This window comes from Podarcis muralis, chromosome 6 (genome assembly GCF_964188315.1).
Source record: "Podarcis muralis chromosome 6, rPodMur119.hap1.1, whole genome shotgun sequence".
NCBI classification, from domain to species: Eukaryota; Metazoa; Chordata; class Lepidosauria; order Squamata; family Lacertidae; genus Podarcis; species Podarcis muralis.
Window position 1 is genome coordinate 60,359,352 of NC_135660.1, and position 21,578 is coordinate 60,380,929.

Genomic DNA, 21,578 nt, shown 5'->3' on the forward strand with positions numbered 1-21,578 from the left:
CACTGTACTAAAGTGGACTAAGTACTGATTCCACAAAAATAGCTGTGTTGATCTGCTGTAGCGGAAACAGCCATGTGATCCATGGTACCTTAATGTCAAACAGATTTGACTGTGGCATGTGGTTACATGGGCAAGAACCTACCGTATTGCCCCAAATATAAGCCACACTTTTTTTCCAAATTCCAACCGTGAAAAGTTAAAGTGCGACTTATATTCACGACCTTACAATATCGCTGCTGAAACAGCTGCCCACAAGGGCTGTCGGGAACACAGGGCGATGGCGCCCGCCCAACCGCTGCTCCCAAGCCTCCCCTGAACCGCCAAGAAGGGGGCGAGGCTGCTGGCAAAGGGGGCATGGCTCCCCCTCCCCAGAGAGCAGCCCAGGAGCGTGGGGCAATGGCGCCCGTCCCATCCGCGGCTCCCAAGCCTTCCCCAAGCCGCCAAATTTTAAAGGTGCGGCTTATATTTGGATGTGGGTTATATTCGGGCCAATACAGTACTTCCATTTCATGCAGATGACAAAGGTAATCAATACTTATGAAAATTCATGCCACAATACATTTGTTTGTCTGTTTATAAGATATCTCACTTAGATCTTGTGTAAAACTCAGCAAAGAAAAGATTGGAAAAACAAAATTGTGAGCATCATTTTTTTTAATTGAAGTTTTCAACAAGCCCCTGTGCCACCCCCCAAAGTATTTGTGGAATAATTACTTGTTTAAATTATTGGGAATAATTAGTCCAACTTTGTTGCATCACCAGCATCTTATTCTTAAAAGTTGTTATTCACTTTGAAAATGTTAGAAAATATGATTCGACAAGAGATTTGCATTTTGGATTTCTAATAATTTATATATTGTATTGTCAAAAAATCATTAGTAGACCCTTCTCTCTTTTGCTGGGTGTAGCAGAACTCAAAACAGCTGCATTAAACCCCTACTCTGCATTGAATATGTAACCTTTGATCACACTTGTGGTTCTGCAGTTGTCAAATGTGTGCTAATGCATTCATCAGAGCTCTTCAAGCCTTTCTAGTATCTATCCTTTGGAGAAAAGTTGCAAGCATGAATACCACATTTGAGGAGGGGAAACACAGCAAAAGAATTCATGACTTTGAAGGCTTCTCCTCCCCACTTAATAAGCATACCCTACATTCCCAATCTCTCTGCTTCTCTCTCACACACAGGTGTGGAGCATATCAAAGAGGGGGGAAAGATCCTTCTAAGCCAAGGCCAGCCCAAGACCTTTTGCTGCCTGAGGCAAAGGCCAAGATGCTATTCCCCCCTGCCCTATCCCATATATAAAAATCAACCAGACTGAAGGCTTTGGGACATTACTTTCACCTCAAATACAATGCTTTTTAATGATGTCAGTTCATTCTACGTGGGGTGTCATCAAGTGTTTACATAGAGTGGACTCGAGTGTGTGTGTGTGTGTGTGTGAACAAACCCACAAAGTGCCCCACTCTCCTTCCAGCCAAAGGGTTGGAAAAAACAGTTTGCTGTTGGAGCGACTTGGAAGTTTCGTGCCAAATAATCCCAACCTCTGGAGAGGAAACACAGTTGTGATGGGCTTCAGAAGCCCTCCTGAAGCAAGCACACAAGTGGGAATGGTACCTGCCCTTTGGTGCAAGCTTGGATTTGGTAAAGAGAAGCAGGATATCGTGCCCTTCAGAGGTGCAGAGAAAGATAAAGTTCTAATTCAGGCCTAGGCAAACTCGGCCCTCCAGATGTTTTGCGACTACAACTCCCATCATCCCTAGCTAACAGGACCAGTGGTCAGGGATGATGGGAATTGTAGTCTCAAAACATCTGGAGGGCCGAGTTTGCCTATGCTTGTTCTAATTAATTACAACAGGAGCAGTGTCATGGTGGCTACAGATGTTGGGCGACTACTAAGGGTTGCCCAAATGTTTGGACTTCTGCTTATAATCAGAAGTCGATCAGTGAGGCAGGTTGAGTGGGTGCTCAGCCTCTCTAACCATACTTTAAAAAAAAGTTTAACTAAGATGAGCTCAAGCAGCTCCTTATGGGATGAGTGCGGGGACGGGGGGGAGATTACAATAAATTAAAAGGTGTATCAAGAAAAGCTGGATTCTTTGACCAGCATAAGAATGTGTAAAGCCTTAAATAATTTTGCTGTGTTTGCTCCCTTGGAGAGTCCCAGCATTCCCAGAGCTTTCCATGGGCACAGATTTGCCACTGGTGGCATTTTAAGACATGTCATTGTAAGCCTTGGATCCTTTAGATACAAAGCTCCTTCATGTCCTCGACATGCCTATATACTGTATTGGGCTTCCAATGCATACCAGCCTGGATCTGCCATAGAGGTTTGTTCTCCCATTGCTGCCAATGTTTGGGAAAATAGTTTTGAAAAAACAAGCCAGAAAGCTGGAGGTGTGAAGGTAAACACACACACACACACACACACACACACACACACACCAGCCAGCTTTTACCCTGGGTTGAGCAAACTGGCAAACTCTGCTAACCTGGAAGAGTTACCTCAAATTGAGAACTTTGCCCCAGGATGAGAACAGAAATTGTGTGCTGGCGGTGCAGCAACAGCAAGAGGCCCCATTAGGGAAAGCATGCCTCAGGTTAAGAACGGTTTCAGGTTAAGAACGGACCTCTGGAACGAATTAAGTTCGTAACTAGAGGTACCACTATACAAACCAAAACACTCACTTTGCTCTGAATTTTGCAGTTCAGTTCTCTTCCCCCCCACCCCCCACCAGCAATGTGTTCAAAAAAGTATATTCTAGCGTGAAGTGTGCATGTAAATGTTCATGTTGGTGAAAGTAACATACAAAAATGCACTGTATTAGGGGGAATTGCTTTGCAAAAATGTGTATATTAGGCAAAATTGCATACAAAGACTTGAATATTAAGACAAATTTTCATGAGGACTCCACTCAGCATTTTCTGCTGCAGTGCTCCTATTCTTCTTGGCAAAAGACAATGGCTAGTTTGGAAAATAGACAGTGAAAGAGGTACATATAGTTTTATTTTTGTAAAATTACGGTATACAATATACGATACGATATGGTATACAATATACAATATCTTTATTGTCATTGTCCCATACAGAACAATGAAATTGAAAATCTACATAAAACATTCAAAACCCCCTAAAAACTCTGAAACCCCATTTTAAAATACAATATACTATATACTTTTGTTTTGTTGTTGTTGTTTTAAAAAGTGACTAAAATGTTTGACAAATGAATAATGAAATAAATGCCCCTAAATAAGATAAAAACAAAATCAAAAGCCACATAGATAAGAGAACTGAAGTATATGCATACATTAGTTGATATGATTACATGCATGTTTTATTAAGGAAAAGAGCTATAGCTCAGAGGCTTTGCACTTCAAAGGTCTTCGGCTGCATTCACACCCTATCTGCTAATCCCCACATTATATTTGAGCTTTCACACAACATAAAAGACAGTTCTGGAAATATGGTTGGATATTGTGCCATATAGTGCAAGTTCAGCACTCATTGCCATATTATTTGCAAATAGATGTTTTCTGGAAGCAAATAACACGGAAACATGGGAGCCAACTCCTAGAAGCCGAGCTCCATTTGCCCCCCACAATAAAATATTTGAGGAGGTCACGGCCCCCAAATTGGTGGGCATTGCCATTCAAATGGTGTGCACCACATCTTGCGATCGATTATGTGGGGTGGGACTTATGTGCCTCCTCAATACTTTATTCAAGTTGGCCCCCCTGCACAGAAATCAGCACCCAACTTGTGCTACGTTCCACAGTAGTTCCAGAAGTGGAATTTTATGTCATGTGAAAGCTCAAATATAATGTGTCAATGAACAGTTAGGGAAGTGTCAGGAAAACAGAATGAACTGAAGTATGAATGCAGCCCCAGCTTCCGTCCCCAGCATTTCCACTTTTAAAAGATCTCACGTATCAATCTCTGGAAAATCTGAACCCCCAGAGAACTGTGTCCAATCAGAATAGACCGTCCCAGACTAGGTGAGCCAATGGCCTGCCTTAGCACTATTATCAGCCCTCTAGTCGCCTCTTCTGTATGCCCAAGTTTCCCCTTAATGGCATAATATTGACTGCAGATATCTCCCTGCTCCCTTTGATCTTTAGTTACCTCTTTACTAATAAATGACTGACAACTTATTTACCTGTGCTGGTTGGCCCTGCAAGAGACATATTTCTTGTGGTACATTCTAATTGCTTCCTTTGACAGCTTGCCTGCAGGGAGATGGGCAAGCTATGGAGCAACCAATGATTGGCATGGATTTTCTCATTTGAAATTAAAACCTCTGTCTGGGAATGGTATGTGGGTTTTTCCCCCTTTCCCATTTTCTTTTCAGCCCCAGATGCTGCAAGTTAGAAATGTTGCCTTGCCCTTCCACACCTTCTGCTACAGTGCTCTATTAAAAACGCTTATGGAAGCTCCCAAGCTTATAAGCAGCTTACGCAGCATTGCAAATGACATGTTGGTGGTTTTTTTTTCCATAGAGTCTGAGAAATAACAGCCATGACAACCGGTTTGATACAAACGATATTAGAAATTATTCGGTGTTTTGATTTTTAATAGCAGATGCTGGCGAGGGACGGCTGGGGGGAAGAGAAATCCCCCATCTTTCCTGGCTTTCCATAATTGGCAGCAGCGATGCTCGCAAGCTGTTTATTAATTAAAATGCATTATTGGTGGAGACAACCTGCTAAATATAAAGTGGAAACATCCATGCTGTTAAGCAAGCCATTTTCTTAAAGACCATTGGTTGCCTTCCTCATGTATATTCATAGGCACTGTTTCACAAGTAGGCCTTCTGTTAGAGAAAGTAACTGGGGTGAAATTATCAGGAAGGCGAGACTGTTGGGAGCGTCGCTTCCTACTGTCAGGAAACAAACGCATGAGCTAGTCTTTTTGAGATATACACCTGGATACTAACCCAATACTCTCAGTGAGTCAACTCCTTTTTCTGCACTAACCTCTTCTTTGTGTTGATAGTATGGAGCTAAAAAGGCTGTAAATGTGGGTGGGTGAATGAGTGTCTCTATGTCCATGAGTGTGTCTCTTTTTATTAATTTCTCTACTGTTCTCCATATTGCTTAATGTTTCACTCTCTTTAAAATCATGTTATTATTGTTATACTTCAGTGACTTTAATATATTAAGTAGTATTTTCCCTTTCCCTTTTTGTTGTTGTTGCTTCCTTATTGTACAAATTTTTCACAGTTGTTTCTTTTTGAGGACTGAATATATGAGCAAGAGTCAATGCTTGATATTATTTGAATTACCCTTTATTCTCTCTCTCTCTCTCTGTGGGTGTGTAGGTGTGCGGTTTTTCTCTAAATTAAAATGTTGCCTGTTGACAGATCTGTGTTCAGATCAATAGATATTAGCTATGCAGATTTTTTTTTTTTTTAAAAAGAAACCTTTATAAGTATTTCTGTCCTACAGCTTGTTTATACCATCCATGGAGAGATGCATAGTAAGCAGTCCTTTGTTTTATGACAATCTTTGGTAGACCACAGTACATTTAAATTAGATTATATATTTCTTCATGGGTTTTTTTGTGTTAGTTTTTTTAATGATGGTGAGAGAAGTGCAGCACACAAATGAATTTTATTGCCTCTGTCAAAGAAGATTTCTTCCCTTCCATTCTTGTGTGTTAGTTCTGGAATTCATGGGTCTAAAGATGTTTGATGTTTTCTCTTGAGTATGTTCAAACAAATCCACTTGTCCTCTGCAAAAAGAAAAAAAGGGGGGAAAGGCAGTATAGTCCAGGGGGTTTCTATGATGTATTCAAGGCGCTTAATAATAAAGAAGGCTCTTCTATAGGGAGAAAATATTCCTCAGAACTACTTGGTCTCCAGGTCAACTATAAAGGATATGAGGCAGCAATGGGAAAGGGATGGTAGAAAACTTTATCCATCTGTGGCAAGATACAGTGTACTATTGGCTGAAAGGTAACATCAGTCATGATGTGTTTATTAAATTTTCCAACAGAAACATTTGATACAAGAGTTATCAAACTCTGTTCCAGAAGAGTATGTGTGTTTATTGGAGGTTTATCAGAGGCTTCTCACTAAGATCAGTAGTGTTTTAAGGTTCCTGGATTTATTGGGTAGTCTTCCTGTAAGTATTGTTATACACTCCTCAATTGTGGAGAGAGGTTCTGGAGTAAGTGCTACTTGGGCTCCCCCTCCCCTTAAGCGAAGAGTGCTGGAGATTATGGAATTTTTTGTAACATTTGGTTTACTTGCAACAAAGGCCTGGAGTGCCCTCCTACCAGTGGCGTAGCGTGGGTTGTCAGAACCCGGGGCAAGGCAAGTAATTTGCACCCCTAACCCGTGGATCTGCACCCCCTAACCCGTGGATTTGCGCCCCCTAACCCTAACCCCCAGATGTTGCGCCCGGTGCGGCCGGCCCCCCCTGCACCCCCCACGCTACGCCACTGCCTCCTACCCAGCCCTGTCTCCTCAGAGTATTTCTACCCCCTAGCTAGAACAGGTTCTTGAAGAGTGAGAATGCCTTGTTCTTGCTAAGGTGGAGAATGTCAGATGGCGGCCACTATCTGCACCAGCTGTAGCTTCCAAACTGTCTTCAAGGGGGCAGCACCTCATGGAGAGCATTGCCATAGCCCAGGTGGAAGGTCGCTAGAGCATGGACAACTGAAACCATGGTAGAGAGCTGAAGGGCAGGCCATAACTGGTGAAGCAGCCTAGGCAAGGCATATGCACCTCTAGCCACAGACTCTACTTGTGATGCCAGTGACAGACTGGAATCCAGAAATATCCCTGGACTATGAACCCTTTTCTTCAGAGGGACTGCAACTCCTCCAGGAACATGTGGGGTGAAATATGTTGCCCACCAGTTGCTGATAGAAACCAAGCAGCCGCTGGGGTCTTGGCCCATTACAGTGCTGCTTCTGCTACTGTTCATGACCACAAAGGAGTAGTAGCTGTGTTGTCCCAAGACCCAATAAAGGGGTAAAAGAATCCTGAAAACTGCAGGCTGATCAGTTTGACTTTGATATCAAGGAAGACAGTAGAACAGATTACAACACAATCAGTCCAGAAGCATCTGATTAGTAGAAGCCACCATGACTTTGCCAAGAATTAATGCCAGACTAATCTTATATCTCTTTTTTTATTACTGGATTGCTAGCTTAGTGCAGGGCTGGCACGCCAATGAAGCAAGATGAGACAGTTGCCTCAGGGTGGCAGGCTCTGGACAGCCAGGGGAGTGGCTGTGCTTTTTGCCGCCGCCTCCTCCTCCACTGTGCCCTTGCCCACCACTGTGCACCCACTGCCAGCCACTACTCTCTGGTCTTCTTTTACCCCCCCCCCCAGTGGGCAAGTAGCAGGCATGCAGCAGAGGAGGGGGGTGAGCTGCAGAGGAGGAGGAAGTGGGGCATTTTCTATTTTGCCTATAGTGACAAACATCCTGGGCTGGCCCTGGACCAGTGGATTGCGGGAATGCTGTGGACATAATTTATCTTGATTTCAGCAAAGCATTTACAGGTGATATTTTTCATAAGCAAACTGGTTAAATGCGGGCTGGGTGATCATACCGTCAGCTGCTTGGAGGTCTGCACTCAGACTGTGTTCACCCATGGTTCCACTTCAAACTGGAGGGAGGTTTTGAGTGGGGTGCTGCACGGCCCTATCTTGGCCCCTGTATTTGTCAACATGTTAATCAATGGCTTAGGTTAGAGATGGGGAGCCTATTTCAACCGAGGGCCAGATTTCAACTTGGCCACTTACTGGGGTCTGCTTTCCAATGGTGGATGAAGTGGGCGGGGCAAAAGAAGAACAGAACGGAAAAGCCTGCATGCCTCTAGCCACCTCCCCTTGTCACAAACAAACATGCATCCGATATGCAGCCACACAGCGCTTCCCCTTCTCTCTTTGTCATGCACACCTCACGCTCCAGATATGCAGGAACACACACACACACACACACACACACACACACACACACATAGTATTTCCAGTCCTTTCCTCTCCAACACTAAGGTGGGTGTGGTTGGAGACTTCCGGGTTAGCGCCATCGGCAATGGCGGAGTTCCTCTGACTGAGAGGAACCCGCTCCGTGAAAATCGGGTCTTGCCGCCGTGGCGAAGGCGGAGACCCTTTACAAATCCCAGGCGGAGGAAGCTTGGGAATGTGGGATTCGGCTGACACCAGGAGCGCCTCCCCTACTCGCAGGGAAACCCTTTTTCGGGGATCCGAAGCGACGTGGGGTGAGCAGCGCGGTGTTTTGAATCGACCGCTACTTTTACGGAGTGAAGCCGCACAGCCGTTGCCGGAGAGCGCTGACTTTTTCCTGTGGACAATTGGACTCTAAACAAGTACCCGTGAGTAGAAACGGAAAATTGGATTAAGAAACATTTTAATTTGGCACTGAAGCGGGAAGGTTCAAAACAGGAAGTCCGCCTTCCGCTTTTGTAAATAGACTGAAGCAAAAATCTTGCAAGCTAAAGTCTGGAAAGTCGTATATAAAGGTCTAAATTTCCTTCATTTATAACCACCAAAACTCCCCTTGGAAGCAGGAGAAAAGGGGGGGAACTTTGACTGTCCAAGCCTGCAGGAGAGAGAGTAAAGAAAGATAAATTTCCACCGTCTCAAACCTGGGAACGGGGTGTCAGAGACAGAAATGTTTGGGGATGTTCATTGACTGTGAATGGAACGTCTTTGACAGATAGCTAAAAAAGAGAAACAAATTGATTCCAATGTTGCCTTTTGCATTCAAAAGAAACAAAATATTTGAAAAATGAAAGTAACTTTCCTTTGTTGGACCTGCTTTTAAAAGATGGGTACAAATGGAAATTGTCTCCTCTAGAGGGAGCTTCTTAAATTGTTGCTGCAGTCGATTTGGGGATTTCACAGCTGGGAGATTAGGATCGTGGGACCAGTCTCTGACCTTGAACAAAAAATGTGTTTAGAAGAAGTTTTGGTGCTTCCAAAATCATGACGGGTAGTAAAAAGCAAAGCCTCCCATCCCAGCATGCTGCCCCCCCTACTAAGAATCAGGCTCCCCTACTTTTTGGGGGGGCAGGGGGAAACAAAGTACATTTTTGCTACAATTTAACTGCAAGTCTAGATTGAGCCCCACTTTCTCTGCACAGTGTTTTACAACCTGGTGCCATTTATATGTTTTGGGCTGTGACTCTCAGTGTTGGCTGGGACTGATGGGAGTTATACTCCCAAAACATCAAAACATTGCCACGTTGGGGAAGGCTGTGCCGCACCATTAGTGCTCACCTCTGCCTGTCCCATCGCAACAAAACTCTGCTCCCAGCGCACAGCAAGCAAGACAGCACAGGCATCTCATGGCTCCTAGAAAATGAACAGCATTTTTTCTGTCTTGGTTAGCCTTGACTACAGAAGCAGCTTTTTTTGCTTGGTCATCCTGAGCAGGGGGAGATAATGCACTCAGCTCATCCTGGTTAGTCTTAGGAGAGAGTCAGTCTCTCTCTCTCTCTCTCTCTCTCTCTCTCCCTCTCCCTCGGTCCCCTCTCTTTTGGGGTCTATATATAGATATGGTACATTCATCCCAGCTGTCCCTGCTTATCCAGTGCAGACCTAGTTTTCTCGTGTTTGGTAAATCACCATTCTTGCTTTGCCCCTATATGGCCTTTTTAAAAGATACCTTATTTAAATATTGTTCATAGAGTTGTCATTTTTCAGGGTTCAGCTCTAGAACACAAACCTTTGAAAGGGAACTGGGCACATCTCATCTCTGTCTGATGCATGCATGTGTGCATAAATTCATGCGCATCGATATTTCAGACTGCAATCCTATGCACACTTCTGTGGAAGTGAACTGCTCTGAATACAGTGACACTTAACTCTGGGTAAGCATGTGCATGATTATACTGCATAGTACCACACAGTGCACACAGCCCATTGGTAACATACTGTAGAAAGTGATTAGGCTTTTCCGATATAATTTAAAGGAAAATGACAAAGCGGCGTTTGATCTCAAATTAGCACAAGGCAGGCTATGGCACAGTAAATGAATTCAAGTTGCAGGAAGCAGCTGAGAGCAGCCTCTAGCAATGTGTTCCCCAGAACTGCTTCCTTCCATGAGCCTACTCCCAGGGTACTTTGGTTCCTACTATAATTACAGAATGCAGCAATCATAAACAAATAGTGCTTGAATATTTTTACCACTTGTATCAGTACAATACATTTCAATGAGATTCTGTTTGCTATGTCTTTGTATATACTTGGAAATTTGAGGATTTCCCCTCAAATATAATTCAGTTACATTTTTAGAAACTCTCCATGTGGCCATTCTCGCTAAGACTTCAAATTTAAATAAGGATACATCCCCAAACCCAAATACATGGAAATTAACCTATCCCCCCCAAAAAAATTGACTCTACATTTCTGAGCTGCATGTTCAGCTTTTAAACAAGGTGTTTTCTTCTTGAGATGCCACAGCAATGTACCTTGCTGCTCCAAAATATTCCCTTTATATATTTAAATTCTTCCATTTCTGCTACCCTTTGGAGAAATATTTAGGTTATTCTATTTTTCTCTCAATAAAGCTGTTTCATAACTATTTATATTTATATTATAGTTGGTTTTAATGTGTGTTATTAGGGTTCTGACCTTGCTTTTGAGTAAACATGCATAGGATTGGCCACCGAGGGATTATCATTTAAATGGTGACAGGAACAGCAAAAAATGTCATAACATTTCTGTGGAGTTATTCATTCCAAACCTAAGTTCAAAAAAGTATTCTGTGTTATTATTATTTTGTGATTAAACTCTCAGTGTAACAATCATTGTGGGTCAGGAGTGGAGCCTATTTCTTTAGTAATCAAATGAGAAACATTTCATGCCTGAACTCCAAAATCCAGGCCCCTGAACTTGAATGCATGCACGAGGCACACTTTCAGTGCTGCAGAGTTAATAATAATCCTGAATTCTGAATCTGATTCAAAGGCTACTAAAACTTACTTGTTTGTAGGAAACCTGGTGTGAGGATTTCAGTGTAATGTGTAGACATGAAGAAATAGTCAAACCAGTTCTCTCTCTCTCTCTTTTGAAATTGTCTTTCTTTCTTTTGCTGAAAGAATTCCAAAGAGGTTTACTATAAGGGATAATAAGTGAGATGATTATTATCTTTGCTGCCAAAATACTCTATTTTTTGGGGTGCTCCCCCCCCCTTTTCAAAACCAGTGCTTCTTTTCAACGTTAAAGGGCGTGAAATCTGCAGGATTGAATTTTATGCTTTTTTACCTCTGGGTATCATCTAAAATGCTCCGCTAGCGGGGATGCTGCCAGTTACTATGGCAACGCCAGAATTGTACCGTGCATGCCCGTATGTGATTGTATTTTGTTCTCCTTGTAGATGGAGGAGATCAAATTTAAAGACAGAGCAGTCTACGTGCTGGAAAGAGAGTTAGGGGTTCAAGCCGGGCATGCTCAGAGACTTCAGCTCCAAAAGGAGGCTTTAGATGAACAACTTTCCCAGCTCAGAGAAGCTGACCGGCATCTGAGCAGCCCCAAGCGGGAACTTCCTCATGCAAGTGGTGCAGGAGAGACTTCAGATCATTCAGGAAGTCCTGTAAGCACTTTCTAGTGGTTTTGCCTGAAACAAACAAATATGCCAAAATCTTGATGAGTGAGTGCACATTCTGGCAACAAATTCTTTTCCCCTCTGGGGTGGTGGCGAGGAATCAGCAGCCCTCCAGATGTTGTTGGATTCCAACTCCTAGCCGCCCCGGCCAGCATGCCCAATGGTTGGGGATGCTGGGTGCTGTTCAGCAGCCTCGGGAAGGACACCGGTTCCCCACTCCTGCTCTAGGGGGAGAGAGAGCCAGCAGGATTTCAAACCTTATTTTGACATGTGACAGCATGGTTTTTTGTTTGTTTTAATTTGCCAGCAGATTAAAAGAATTAAAACAACAACAACAACAACACACAGCTGACCTTGACATTTTGCCTTAGTTTGACAGCTTGAAATGCTTTGTCCGAGACTTACAATGCAAATGCATAACTAAATGGATTAATGGGTGTGTGCTAATTTTGAGGGCTACTTACCAGCATTGTCGCAAACAACCACAATCTGAATTGACTAGCAGGGGGGAAACAGAAGTAACCTGCCCGTTTGTAGAGATCATTCTTAGGCTTCATTACTAACATCACTGAGGTTGCTCATCATCACAAAGCTCTTAACTTTAGCCGATGATCTGAGATACCAACAAACATGCTTTTTGCTGTTTCTTTCATGCTGTTTGCAGTCTCTTCTTCCATTATATCTAAACCCATTAAATTTTTATGCTGGCTTCTTATGTGACTTTGCCACTTGTCCAGCTTTTGTATTAATTTGCTAATAACAGAGATTCCTCCCCCCCTGTGACATTTGTTGAACTTCTTTTCATTGTTGATCCTCATCAAGATTTCTTTTGTAGTGCTGCTTAATTTGAAATGTAGATATATATATATATATATATATATATACATGAGCACAAAATCTTTTCTGTCCTTTGTTCCAAGCCTCTCCTGCACCTGTTGAATGAAGAATCCTAGCACTGTTGAGTGTCATTCAGGCCAAATATAACCACTGGTTTGCTTGAATCAAAGCTCTTTACATATGTGGTTCCAAATGAATCAAAATGAATCAAGAGCAAATGAAGAGGATATGTTAATATAATGAGATAATTATTTCACTCTTTTTTAAAAAAAGCAATGATGCCTACTCTTATATCTGTATTCATTCTCTATTTGGGTTAAACATTTCCACGTGTGCATTGATTTTAAAACACAATCCTCTGATTTTTTAAGTGACCCATTTAGATGCTCAGTTAGATTCACCGCTCCATGGGAAAGGAATTATGCAATGGTAGAATTGCACGTACCTGTTACATTTTATATTTCAGCATCTACGGTATATACCTCACATTACCATAAATAAGTTCTAGGCGGTTCAGCTGTTTTAAGGCACTCAATTCAACAGTGGCAAATACAGGAAACATTGTCATAATTCCCAATGTTTTCTTTCACAATTCCCAGTATGATGTGTGTGACCTGTTATCTACATATGCATCCCTTTTTCTTTTTCTTTTGCATTTGCTTCCTCTCTTACATACATCCTTTCTTCAATATCTGTTGGTCTCATCTTTCAGTATTAAGGCATAGGTTACACTATTGATTATATATAATTAGTCAGGAATGGATGGATTCAACAAGGGAAGAAGATGGGGTCTGTAAAGAGCTCTAAAATATATATATTTCCTCTAGGAACAGTTATTTGCAGTTGTTTTTTGTTTTAGGAACAGCAGTTGGATGAGAGGGACGCCCGGCGCTTCCAACTTAAAATAGCCGAATTAAGTGCAATCATCAGGAAACTGGAAGATCGGAATGCATTACTGTCAGAGGAACGAAATGAGCTTGTAAGAAATCACTTTTATTTTCCATAAAATAACTTCTGACTGGATTATGTAGGGCAGATCCACTTCACCTATATGCCTCTTGTACTCAGCACTACAAGATCCTGGGTCTGGGTTTGGTGTTTTGGGGGTGGCAGAGGGGTGGCACTCTTTTTAATAAAATGAGGCCGGTCAGATTTTATGCTGGATTCAACCCTGCTCCTACCATCCAACCTCTTTACACCTAGGTCGGTTAAGTTTCTGTTTCACTCAAGAGACTTGACTATTGTTTGCGAGAACATTGATAGCAAGAGGTTGAAGCAACTTAAGAAATAGGATATACGTTCAGATATAGAGAATATAATATATGGACATAACTTGGAAAATAAATGTTGATGACTTTATAGTCCTCAATGAGTTCATCGATTTACTCAACTCATTTCAGAAAGCAACCATTCAGTCCCCTTCAGCTATAGAAAGAGGCAAGAATCTGACACATATCTTAGCAAAAATTACCTTTCTCCAAAGAAGATGTTTTTCTAACGTGAAACATCATAATTGCATGTGGGATTAGGAATTTATCTACAGTATGCCACAAGCTGAAGTTTGAATGAATAAGCTACATTGAGGCTAACCCAAAGAAATCTCAGAACACTTTTGATAGATGGCTAGGACAAGCCCGTTTTCTAAGGCAGTTTCAAAGTCGCTGAAGGTCCATTGGTAACCTCTCTCTTTTTGCCACAGGAAGGAATTTTCGCTCTTTCTTGAAATGGCCACAAAGAAGCATTCTTTTCTTTCCTCTCAGTTTCTTTAGCTTTTAAAAGCATTTAGAGCACTGACCTTTTCAATAAAAAAAATTAGGCATCAGTCAAAGATAAAGCACTTAGATTACAATGTGTGGAACTTGGGGCCTACCAGATGTTGTCAGGCTTCAAGCTCCCATTATTCCCAGCCAGCACAGCCAATGGGCTAGGGTGACGGACGTTGTAGTCCAACAAGATCTGGAGAGTCCCCCATCCCTGCCATACATTTCAGTGTAATTGGAAGTAAAAAGTGGAACATATGAAGTTCCCATGCATCAGGTCAGACTGTTTGTCCATCTAGTCCAGGTACCCCTAAACTTGGCCCTCCAGATGTTTTGGGACTACAATTCCCATCATCCCTGACCACTGGTCCTGTTAGCTAGGGATGATGGGAGCTGTAGTCCCAAAACATCTGGAGGGCTGAGGTTGGGAATGCCTGAATTCTAGTCTATTATTGTCTACTCTTGCTGAAAGTGCTTCTTCATGGACTCAGACCAAGACCCATCCCATCACCTGCTCCTTGATCCTTGCCAGTGACTGAGTGTGGAATTTTTGAATGCAAAAAGAGTGCTCTACCATTGAGCTATGGCCCTCACTTTGCTGTAGGCTCAAGTTCTCAGTATAATTCTGATGAAGTCCGCAGAGTTAAACTTCTGGAATTTCCCCCTCCTGCTTTTAGTTCTTCAGAGTGCTACCCCATCTCTATGCAATCCTATTTAAAGGCTAGTTAATGACATTTACTGTGGCAAAGCCTATATTTCACTGAGCTGCTGCAATAAAGCATGATGGCATGTTGGAAAAATCCATATAGATGAAATTTATAGAGGACATTAGAGCAGCAGTTCTGCAATATAATCTGGGGCCGCAACTGGGGCTTGCATATTTGATGAGGCAGTTGTGAGCACTGGAAGCACAGTCACTTGGCTTCTTTTCCATTTCCTTAATAGTATCCCAGGCTCACAGGTATATAATCTCCATCATATGTTTCATTCATAAAACAATGCAAGCATATCTTCAAATGGGATGGTATTGGTTGCCATTCCACATGGCTTTCCCTTAAGATCAAAAGCTGAGGACATGTGTCATTCTTTCTCAAAGTATACTGTGAAAGAGCCCTGCTCCCTGCTCTTCAAGTCAGGAGACATAAGAAATATCTATATTATTTTTAAACATATTGGTATTTGTGCAAAACGTCTTTGTTTTAAATTTTGCCAGTGCCCTTTTGGCACTTTGACTTTCCACACAATATTAAACTTTGCTTCCATCAATAGACAGTACCACAAACCATTACCTGAATCTGAGCCACTTCCTTCCATATATGGAATTCTAATAGGATCAAATTGGACTTCTACGCCTAAGACTTTTCAGGTTCACATGTGAGGCCACTGCCTAACTGAAGCCAAACAGGTGTGAATGTGGTCGGTGCCTGGATAGATGACCACCTTGGTGCCATGCAAGCTACCTTAGGTTCTGTGATAGAAGAAAGTAAATGTAAGAAAACCAATATTTGTTCCAATATTTCCGATTAGAATTTTTGAATAAGTGGAGCATTCCACCTAACGTGTACCATATTTATTTTATATTTATACCATCAACATTGTGCAGATTTCTGACACCTGTATAATTTTCCCCCTACTTTTCAGTTGAAGCGTCTGAGAGAAGCTGAGAGCCAGTATAAACCACTGCTAGACAAAAATAAACGCCTAAGTAGGAAAAATGAGGATTTGTCTCATGCCTTACGTCGTATGGAAAATAAGCTAAAATTTGTCACACAAGAAAATTTAGAAATGGTGAGATATTTACATCATGTATTCTCCCAGGAATCCCATGTTTTACAGTATTTAATTTTATTATATTAGCATTTTCTTGTACTTATTGTATTCTGTTTTACACATTTCATTAAACCCATCTTGGGATTGCAATATGATGGACAGCTTATAAATGAGGTATATAAAATGAAAAAAAATGCACACAACTTCATGCATATATGCAAAATGTCAAAGACTCACATCATTTTGCATATTCACCCACTGTTATATTGAAAAATATAATAAATGCTGGGAAAGGATGTGATTATATCTTTTGACTTTCTCTATAGTTGGATAATAATTTTATTATGTTTACTGTTTCCAAATTATGTTTTTATTGTGATTTTAAAATGAATATGTTGTGCCATTTTATGTAAACACTCAAACAAATTGTTGTTGATCCAGTGGTATATATTACTATTTAAAAATAGGGTTGTTGTTTTTCTTGGAAAACTTGCATTGTGACAGTGTCTTGCATAATGAGGAAGGATTCGATGATGTTTGTTGAAAAGCCACTCTCATCAGTTGCTCGACGTTTGTTCTGTTTCTTTAGAGACAAAGGGTGAGAACAATAAGGAGACCAAGCTCTTTAAACGACCTTGATCAGAGTCAAGATGAAAGAGAAGTCGAATTTCTGAGGTTGCAAATCATAGAGCAGCAAAATATCATAGATGAACTTTCAAAGGTAAAGGAAGACTTCACTGCAATCCTTCTGTAATTGCCATGTGGCCTGGCACTGCGTGGACCTAGCTTCACTCTCTGGGGACAACCCCTGGGACTTGTGTGGGGAACCGAGAAGTCATCAGTTAGAAATATGAAAGGGGTGAGGGGTGAAACCTGTGACCTCTCAGATGTCTCTGGGCAGAGACAGGCCCAAGGTCACCCAGTGAGTTTCATGGCCGGGTGAGGAATTGAGCCTTGGTCTGCCAGGGGTTGACCCTCTAGTCTAACCAGTACCTCATAATGACGCTTGAATAATAAGCACACACTTATTATTATGTAATATATAGAGCTGGTTGCACAAGTTTTAAAAAAAGTATTGCGATATTTTGCTAAAGAAAATGAGACAAGTGTCCTTTCATATAACAAGTTTTCCTAATTCTTTTAAACTAGACACTAGAAACTGCTGGCTACGTGAAGAGCGTAATAGTAAGTAGCATATGGATTTCATTTTGCTTTTCATGTGTGCTTATGTGAACTCTCCATTGAATTGTACAGTGAGGTTGTCATGTTTAATGGCTTCATTCGTTAACATAAAAGAGATTCTGGTTAGTGTGTGTGTGTGTGTGTGTGTGTGTGTGTACACAGGTGGTGACCATTTCGCACGAGGGTTCTGTTCCTGGCCCCCACGCATATCCGCTGGGTGCATATAAGCACATCCCACCCCGTCCTGCCCCATTCCACCTGCCCTCCCCCTCCCCTATTCCTCTCCCATTCTGGAGATCTAGCATCAATTGGATGCACCTAAAATGGTCAGCACATATATATTCAGAGACTAGTTTTAGTGCAAGGTTATTTCATCACAGATACCAGCCAAAGAATTTTGTCCTCAGATCAAGTGCTTGAAAGTGAAGCTGTGCTTCTTAAAGTTCAAAAATCATATTTTTATTATTCTCACTGTCCTTTGATTTGTATTCTGATTTGCCTCACAGATTATCTGTGCATTTTAAATGCCCTGTTCTATTCCAGTTTCACATTTTCCATAAATATAACGGTATAAGAGACTGACAATTTCTTAGATGAATTGTATTCCATCCCAGTTTGTCGATCTCTAACACATGCATTTTGCTTCTGCTTGCAGGAGCGGGATAAGCTTCTAAGGTATAGGAAACAAAGGAAGAAATTCGCAAAATTTCCCAAGGTAAAAGACTAAGTGGGAAACCATGTATTATTTCAATACATATATGATTATATTTAAAGAGCCTTTATGGAGTAAGCCAACTGTGACCATTGGCTATTATAATCCCTTTTAAGCTCACTGCCTATTCAGACCTCTTCTTTTAGCTGATCTGCCTATTGGGCTCCCTTTCTTGCCATTCCTCTGCTTCCTTGCCTCTGCCTTTTTCAAATAGGCTCATTTCCCTCACAGCCACTTACTTTGTCAACAGGACAAAGGACTGACCTGTACCCTCTCTGCAGTTAGAATGTCCATAGCTGATACAGATCAAAGATGGTGGTGTATTTAATTTATGTAAGGTTTTTACAGCCTTTGTTGATGATCAAGAAATGGAATTAACCATGGGGTTGTATTCAGTGAAATTTTCCTGTTAGTGCAAGGACTTTCAGCTGCACTACAATACTTCCTCTCCCTCTTCTCTTTCTGCTTGTCCCCCGGGGCCTCCTAAATCTGTTATGGGGGTTTCTCCAACTCTCCAGAGCAGGTGGAGGGATGTAGGGAGAGGAGAGGAGAGGGAGAGGACTTCCCGTCATGCAGGAGGACATCCTTGCGCTAACGAGATGCCTAATTGGATACAGCCCATAGATGCTACTTGATGAGTAATAAGTGTTTACTGTGATGCACCATTCTCCTGGAGGAGCTTCTCATAAATTACTATATATCAAGAAAATGAAAAAGAGATGATATTTGCTCATATTATTCTAACAGTAAGTCTTCACGTCAGAATTCATATAGGAAGGAAGTCTAGTTATCTTGTATTGTAAGATCTGCTTGCTTTAATATGGAAAGATATGTTTGTATTGTTCAGTGGCCTGCACTTACACATTGTCATTTGGTCAGAAGCCAGTGGTGGAGACATTTTTCGGGTATGATGAAGAAGCTTCCCTTGAGTCTGATGGCTCTTCTATCTCATATCAAACTGACCGAACAGATCAAACACCCTGCACACCGGATGATGACTTGGAAGAGGTAATTGTCACACATTGTCCAGTGGTTTGGGTACTACTACTACTAGCTTGTATCCAACTATATTATACTCAGAGAATAGACCAAGTGATGTTGATGGACCTAAGTTAATCACTAATAATATGTTTCTCAAAACTGTAGCTTATTACTACTAATAGAGGTCCTCTTTATCCTGGGGGAAAATCTGGAACGAGAACGGAATCTTTTATTCCCTTATATTTGGTGAAAGGGTTGATTTGCATCAGATGTACTGGACGCTAGCTCAAAAATGGTTATTCCATAATCAGTTCGTTAGTCTTTTAAGATGATCAGGACCCTTTCTTCTGGTTATGTTTCCTTGGTTTGTTCACATGGATTTGATAGTAGCATAGATATTGCACAAACTCAAATGGTTAAGCCCATAAGAAACGTAGAATAGTTCTGTGTAAATCTTGTCAAAATGTTCTATCCTAGAGGAGAGTTTACTGTCCGTAAAGGCTGTTTATGAATTCCATTGGTTTTCTTTCTCAGGAGAATTATATTCATAGTTCAATCTGGCATTTCCTTTTTATTATTATTGTTGTTGCGCTTTAGGGCATGGCCAAAGAAGAAACAGAACTGAGATTCCGGCAGCTGACGATGGAATACCAGGCCTTACAGAGGGCATATGCTCTGCTGCAAGAGCAGGTTGGAGGAACGTTGGATGCAGAACGAGAAGTTAAGGTCTAAATGGCTTATATTACATGAAAATAAAGGCTTGTAACTATATAATATTTCCTGCTAGTCTAACCCTTATATCAGCGGTACTCGATCCTTTCTGGGTGAGAAATAATGGATATCCTATAGTTCAGAGGTGGAGAAATGCATCCCTCCAGACACTTGTTGAACCTGAACTGCCATCAGCCCCACAGGTTTCCCATCCCTGCTTTAGGTTAAGAGCAAAGACTCTGAAAAAAGTATAGATGACATGCAGATTTTAATGTTATCTTATCACTGTGGAGACCACTGCAGAGCAGTTCCTTTCACTCAAGTAATGTTCAGAGTTATATGGGAGGTGTCCATGGTGCTGTTCCTCTCTGCATATCAGCATTTCATCAATTTCTGAAGAATAATAATGATAATTTATGAGAAGGCGATGCTGTTATGGGAAGGAATTCAGTTGCCAACTTGCCCTACAAGACTTCAGACTATTACTGGAACAGCACAGGGAGGAAATACCCTACAGCAGCAACCATATCACTAATGTAGCAACAGACAGGAGCCTTAGCTTCATAAAGTATTATTTGTGGTAGGTTATTATTATTCACTAGGTATCCATAAACTGTCCAGAACAGGGCAGAGGAACCTGTAGTGGACCCCAACTCCCACGAGTCCCAGTCAGTATAGCCAGTGCTCAGGGATGATGGGAGTTGCAGTCCAACCACCCTGATCTAGAATTACAATCCATCAAGACCAGCCATGACTATAGTCATGTTCAGATGCTCTTTTTCTGGATTAAATCAACATGTGAGCAGAGAGAGAAGGGATGAATGTGCTTGTGTTGCCCCTATGCATATCTGCGTAGAAATAAGCCCCACTGAATGCAATGATTCACTACTTTCAGTGGGACTTAAACCTTATACAGGTGTTCCTTTTCTGAGTTGAGCCTATATGTGAGAATGGAGAGCAGGGCTGAGTGCAATAGGTCCACTCTCTTGCACCCTCCATGAACAGGATGGTGACAATCTACAGTGTGGTCCCTGCTGCAGTTGGGTAGGTTCCCCTCATGATGTAGAACACCAAATGCAGTGGGACTTGCCTAATTCATTGTGCTGTTAAGTTGCATTTCTTTCAATGAGAGTGAGTCCTGATTAACTTGAGATAAATTTGCACCTTAAAATACTTAAGGCAGACCCTGTTTTCAGGTTTGTGGTCTTAACTAGCATAGTAGGAACATGTGGGAACTACAAGGGAGAAGTACCCATATTAAGGGGGACAACCATCCAAACTAAAGGTCGAAGCCATATAGTGATAAGGTGAAATGATGTCTAGGTAGAAAGCTAAAGTGCAGAAAGTTGAGAAACAGCTTAAAATGAGTTTCAGTGTGCTCCTCATTTTCATTCTTCCACTTTACCCCACTCCCTTCTTTTAGTTATCAATGATAAATTATTTTGGGGGAGGTTTTCCTGGGCAGAAAGTTGTTCAATGTGACTCCCATCTGCTGTGAATTCATAATGTGCCTATAAAACCATCTCAAATACAAAACTCAACTTTATGGTCTCTCAAATCAGTCACATTGTCCACTCTTGTGCTGAAGGAATAGATTGCTGAGAAACCACATCTAGCACATTTTTATTTTCATGCTTCTCGTCAGCTTAAAAAAAATGATATATAAAAAAACATTGATGTTGAATGCCATTACTATGGAAATCTGTTAGCAATTTCCTGAATATAAAATGCTCACAAGCATTTACTAAGATTACGTATTCACAGGTTTATACTTGTAAAAGAGATGCATTTCCTTACAAGAGTCTGAATATTTAAATTGTGTTTTGCCTTCTTTGAGTGCACCTTGCAAGTAACAATACCTTATACCACAGATGGGAAACTCCAGATGTTGGTAGACTCCAGCTGCCATCATCCCAGACCATTGGCTGACACTGATGGGAGTTGGAGTCCAACAGCACCTGGAAAATCAAAGGGTTTTGTATCTCTGTCTTATACATATGTCTACAGCAATATACATTCTCACCTATTACTATAAAATTGGGG

At 41.5% G+C, this 21,578-nt stretch overlaps 1 protein-coding gene across 11 annotated transcripts in view; it reads left to right on the forward strand.

Moving 5' to 3' along the window:
- JAKMIP3 (Janus kinase and microtubule interacting protein 3) overlaps positions 1-21,578 on the forward strand; it is an 86,050-nt gene that overhangs the window by 50,406 nt on the left and 14,066 nt on the right. For 5 of the 11 annotated variants that reach the window (XM_077930387.1, XM_077930388.1, XM_077930389.1 and 2 more), the window contains exons 5-12: positions 11,355-11,570; positions 13,279-13,398; positions 15,821-15,967; positions 16,539-16,670; positions 17,099-17,134; positions 17,787-17,846; positions 18,723-18,851; positions 19,422-19,550. In XM_077930387.1, coding sequence (XP_077786513.1) covers positions 11,355-11,570; positions 13,279-13,398; positions 15,821-15,967; positions 16,539-16,670; positions 17,099-17,134; positions 17,787-17,846; positions 18,723-18,851; positions 19,422-19,550 — 969 coding nt within the window. The remainder of the gene's footprint in view (positions 1-11,354; positions 11,571-13,278; positions 13,399-15,820; positions 15,968-16,538; positions 16,671-17,098; positions 17,135-17,786; positions 17,847-18,722; positions 18,852-19,421; positions 19,551-21,578) is intronic. The other 6 variants (XM_077930391.1, XM_077930393.1, XM_077930396.1 and 3 more) reach the window with 3 other exon arrangements.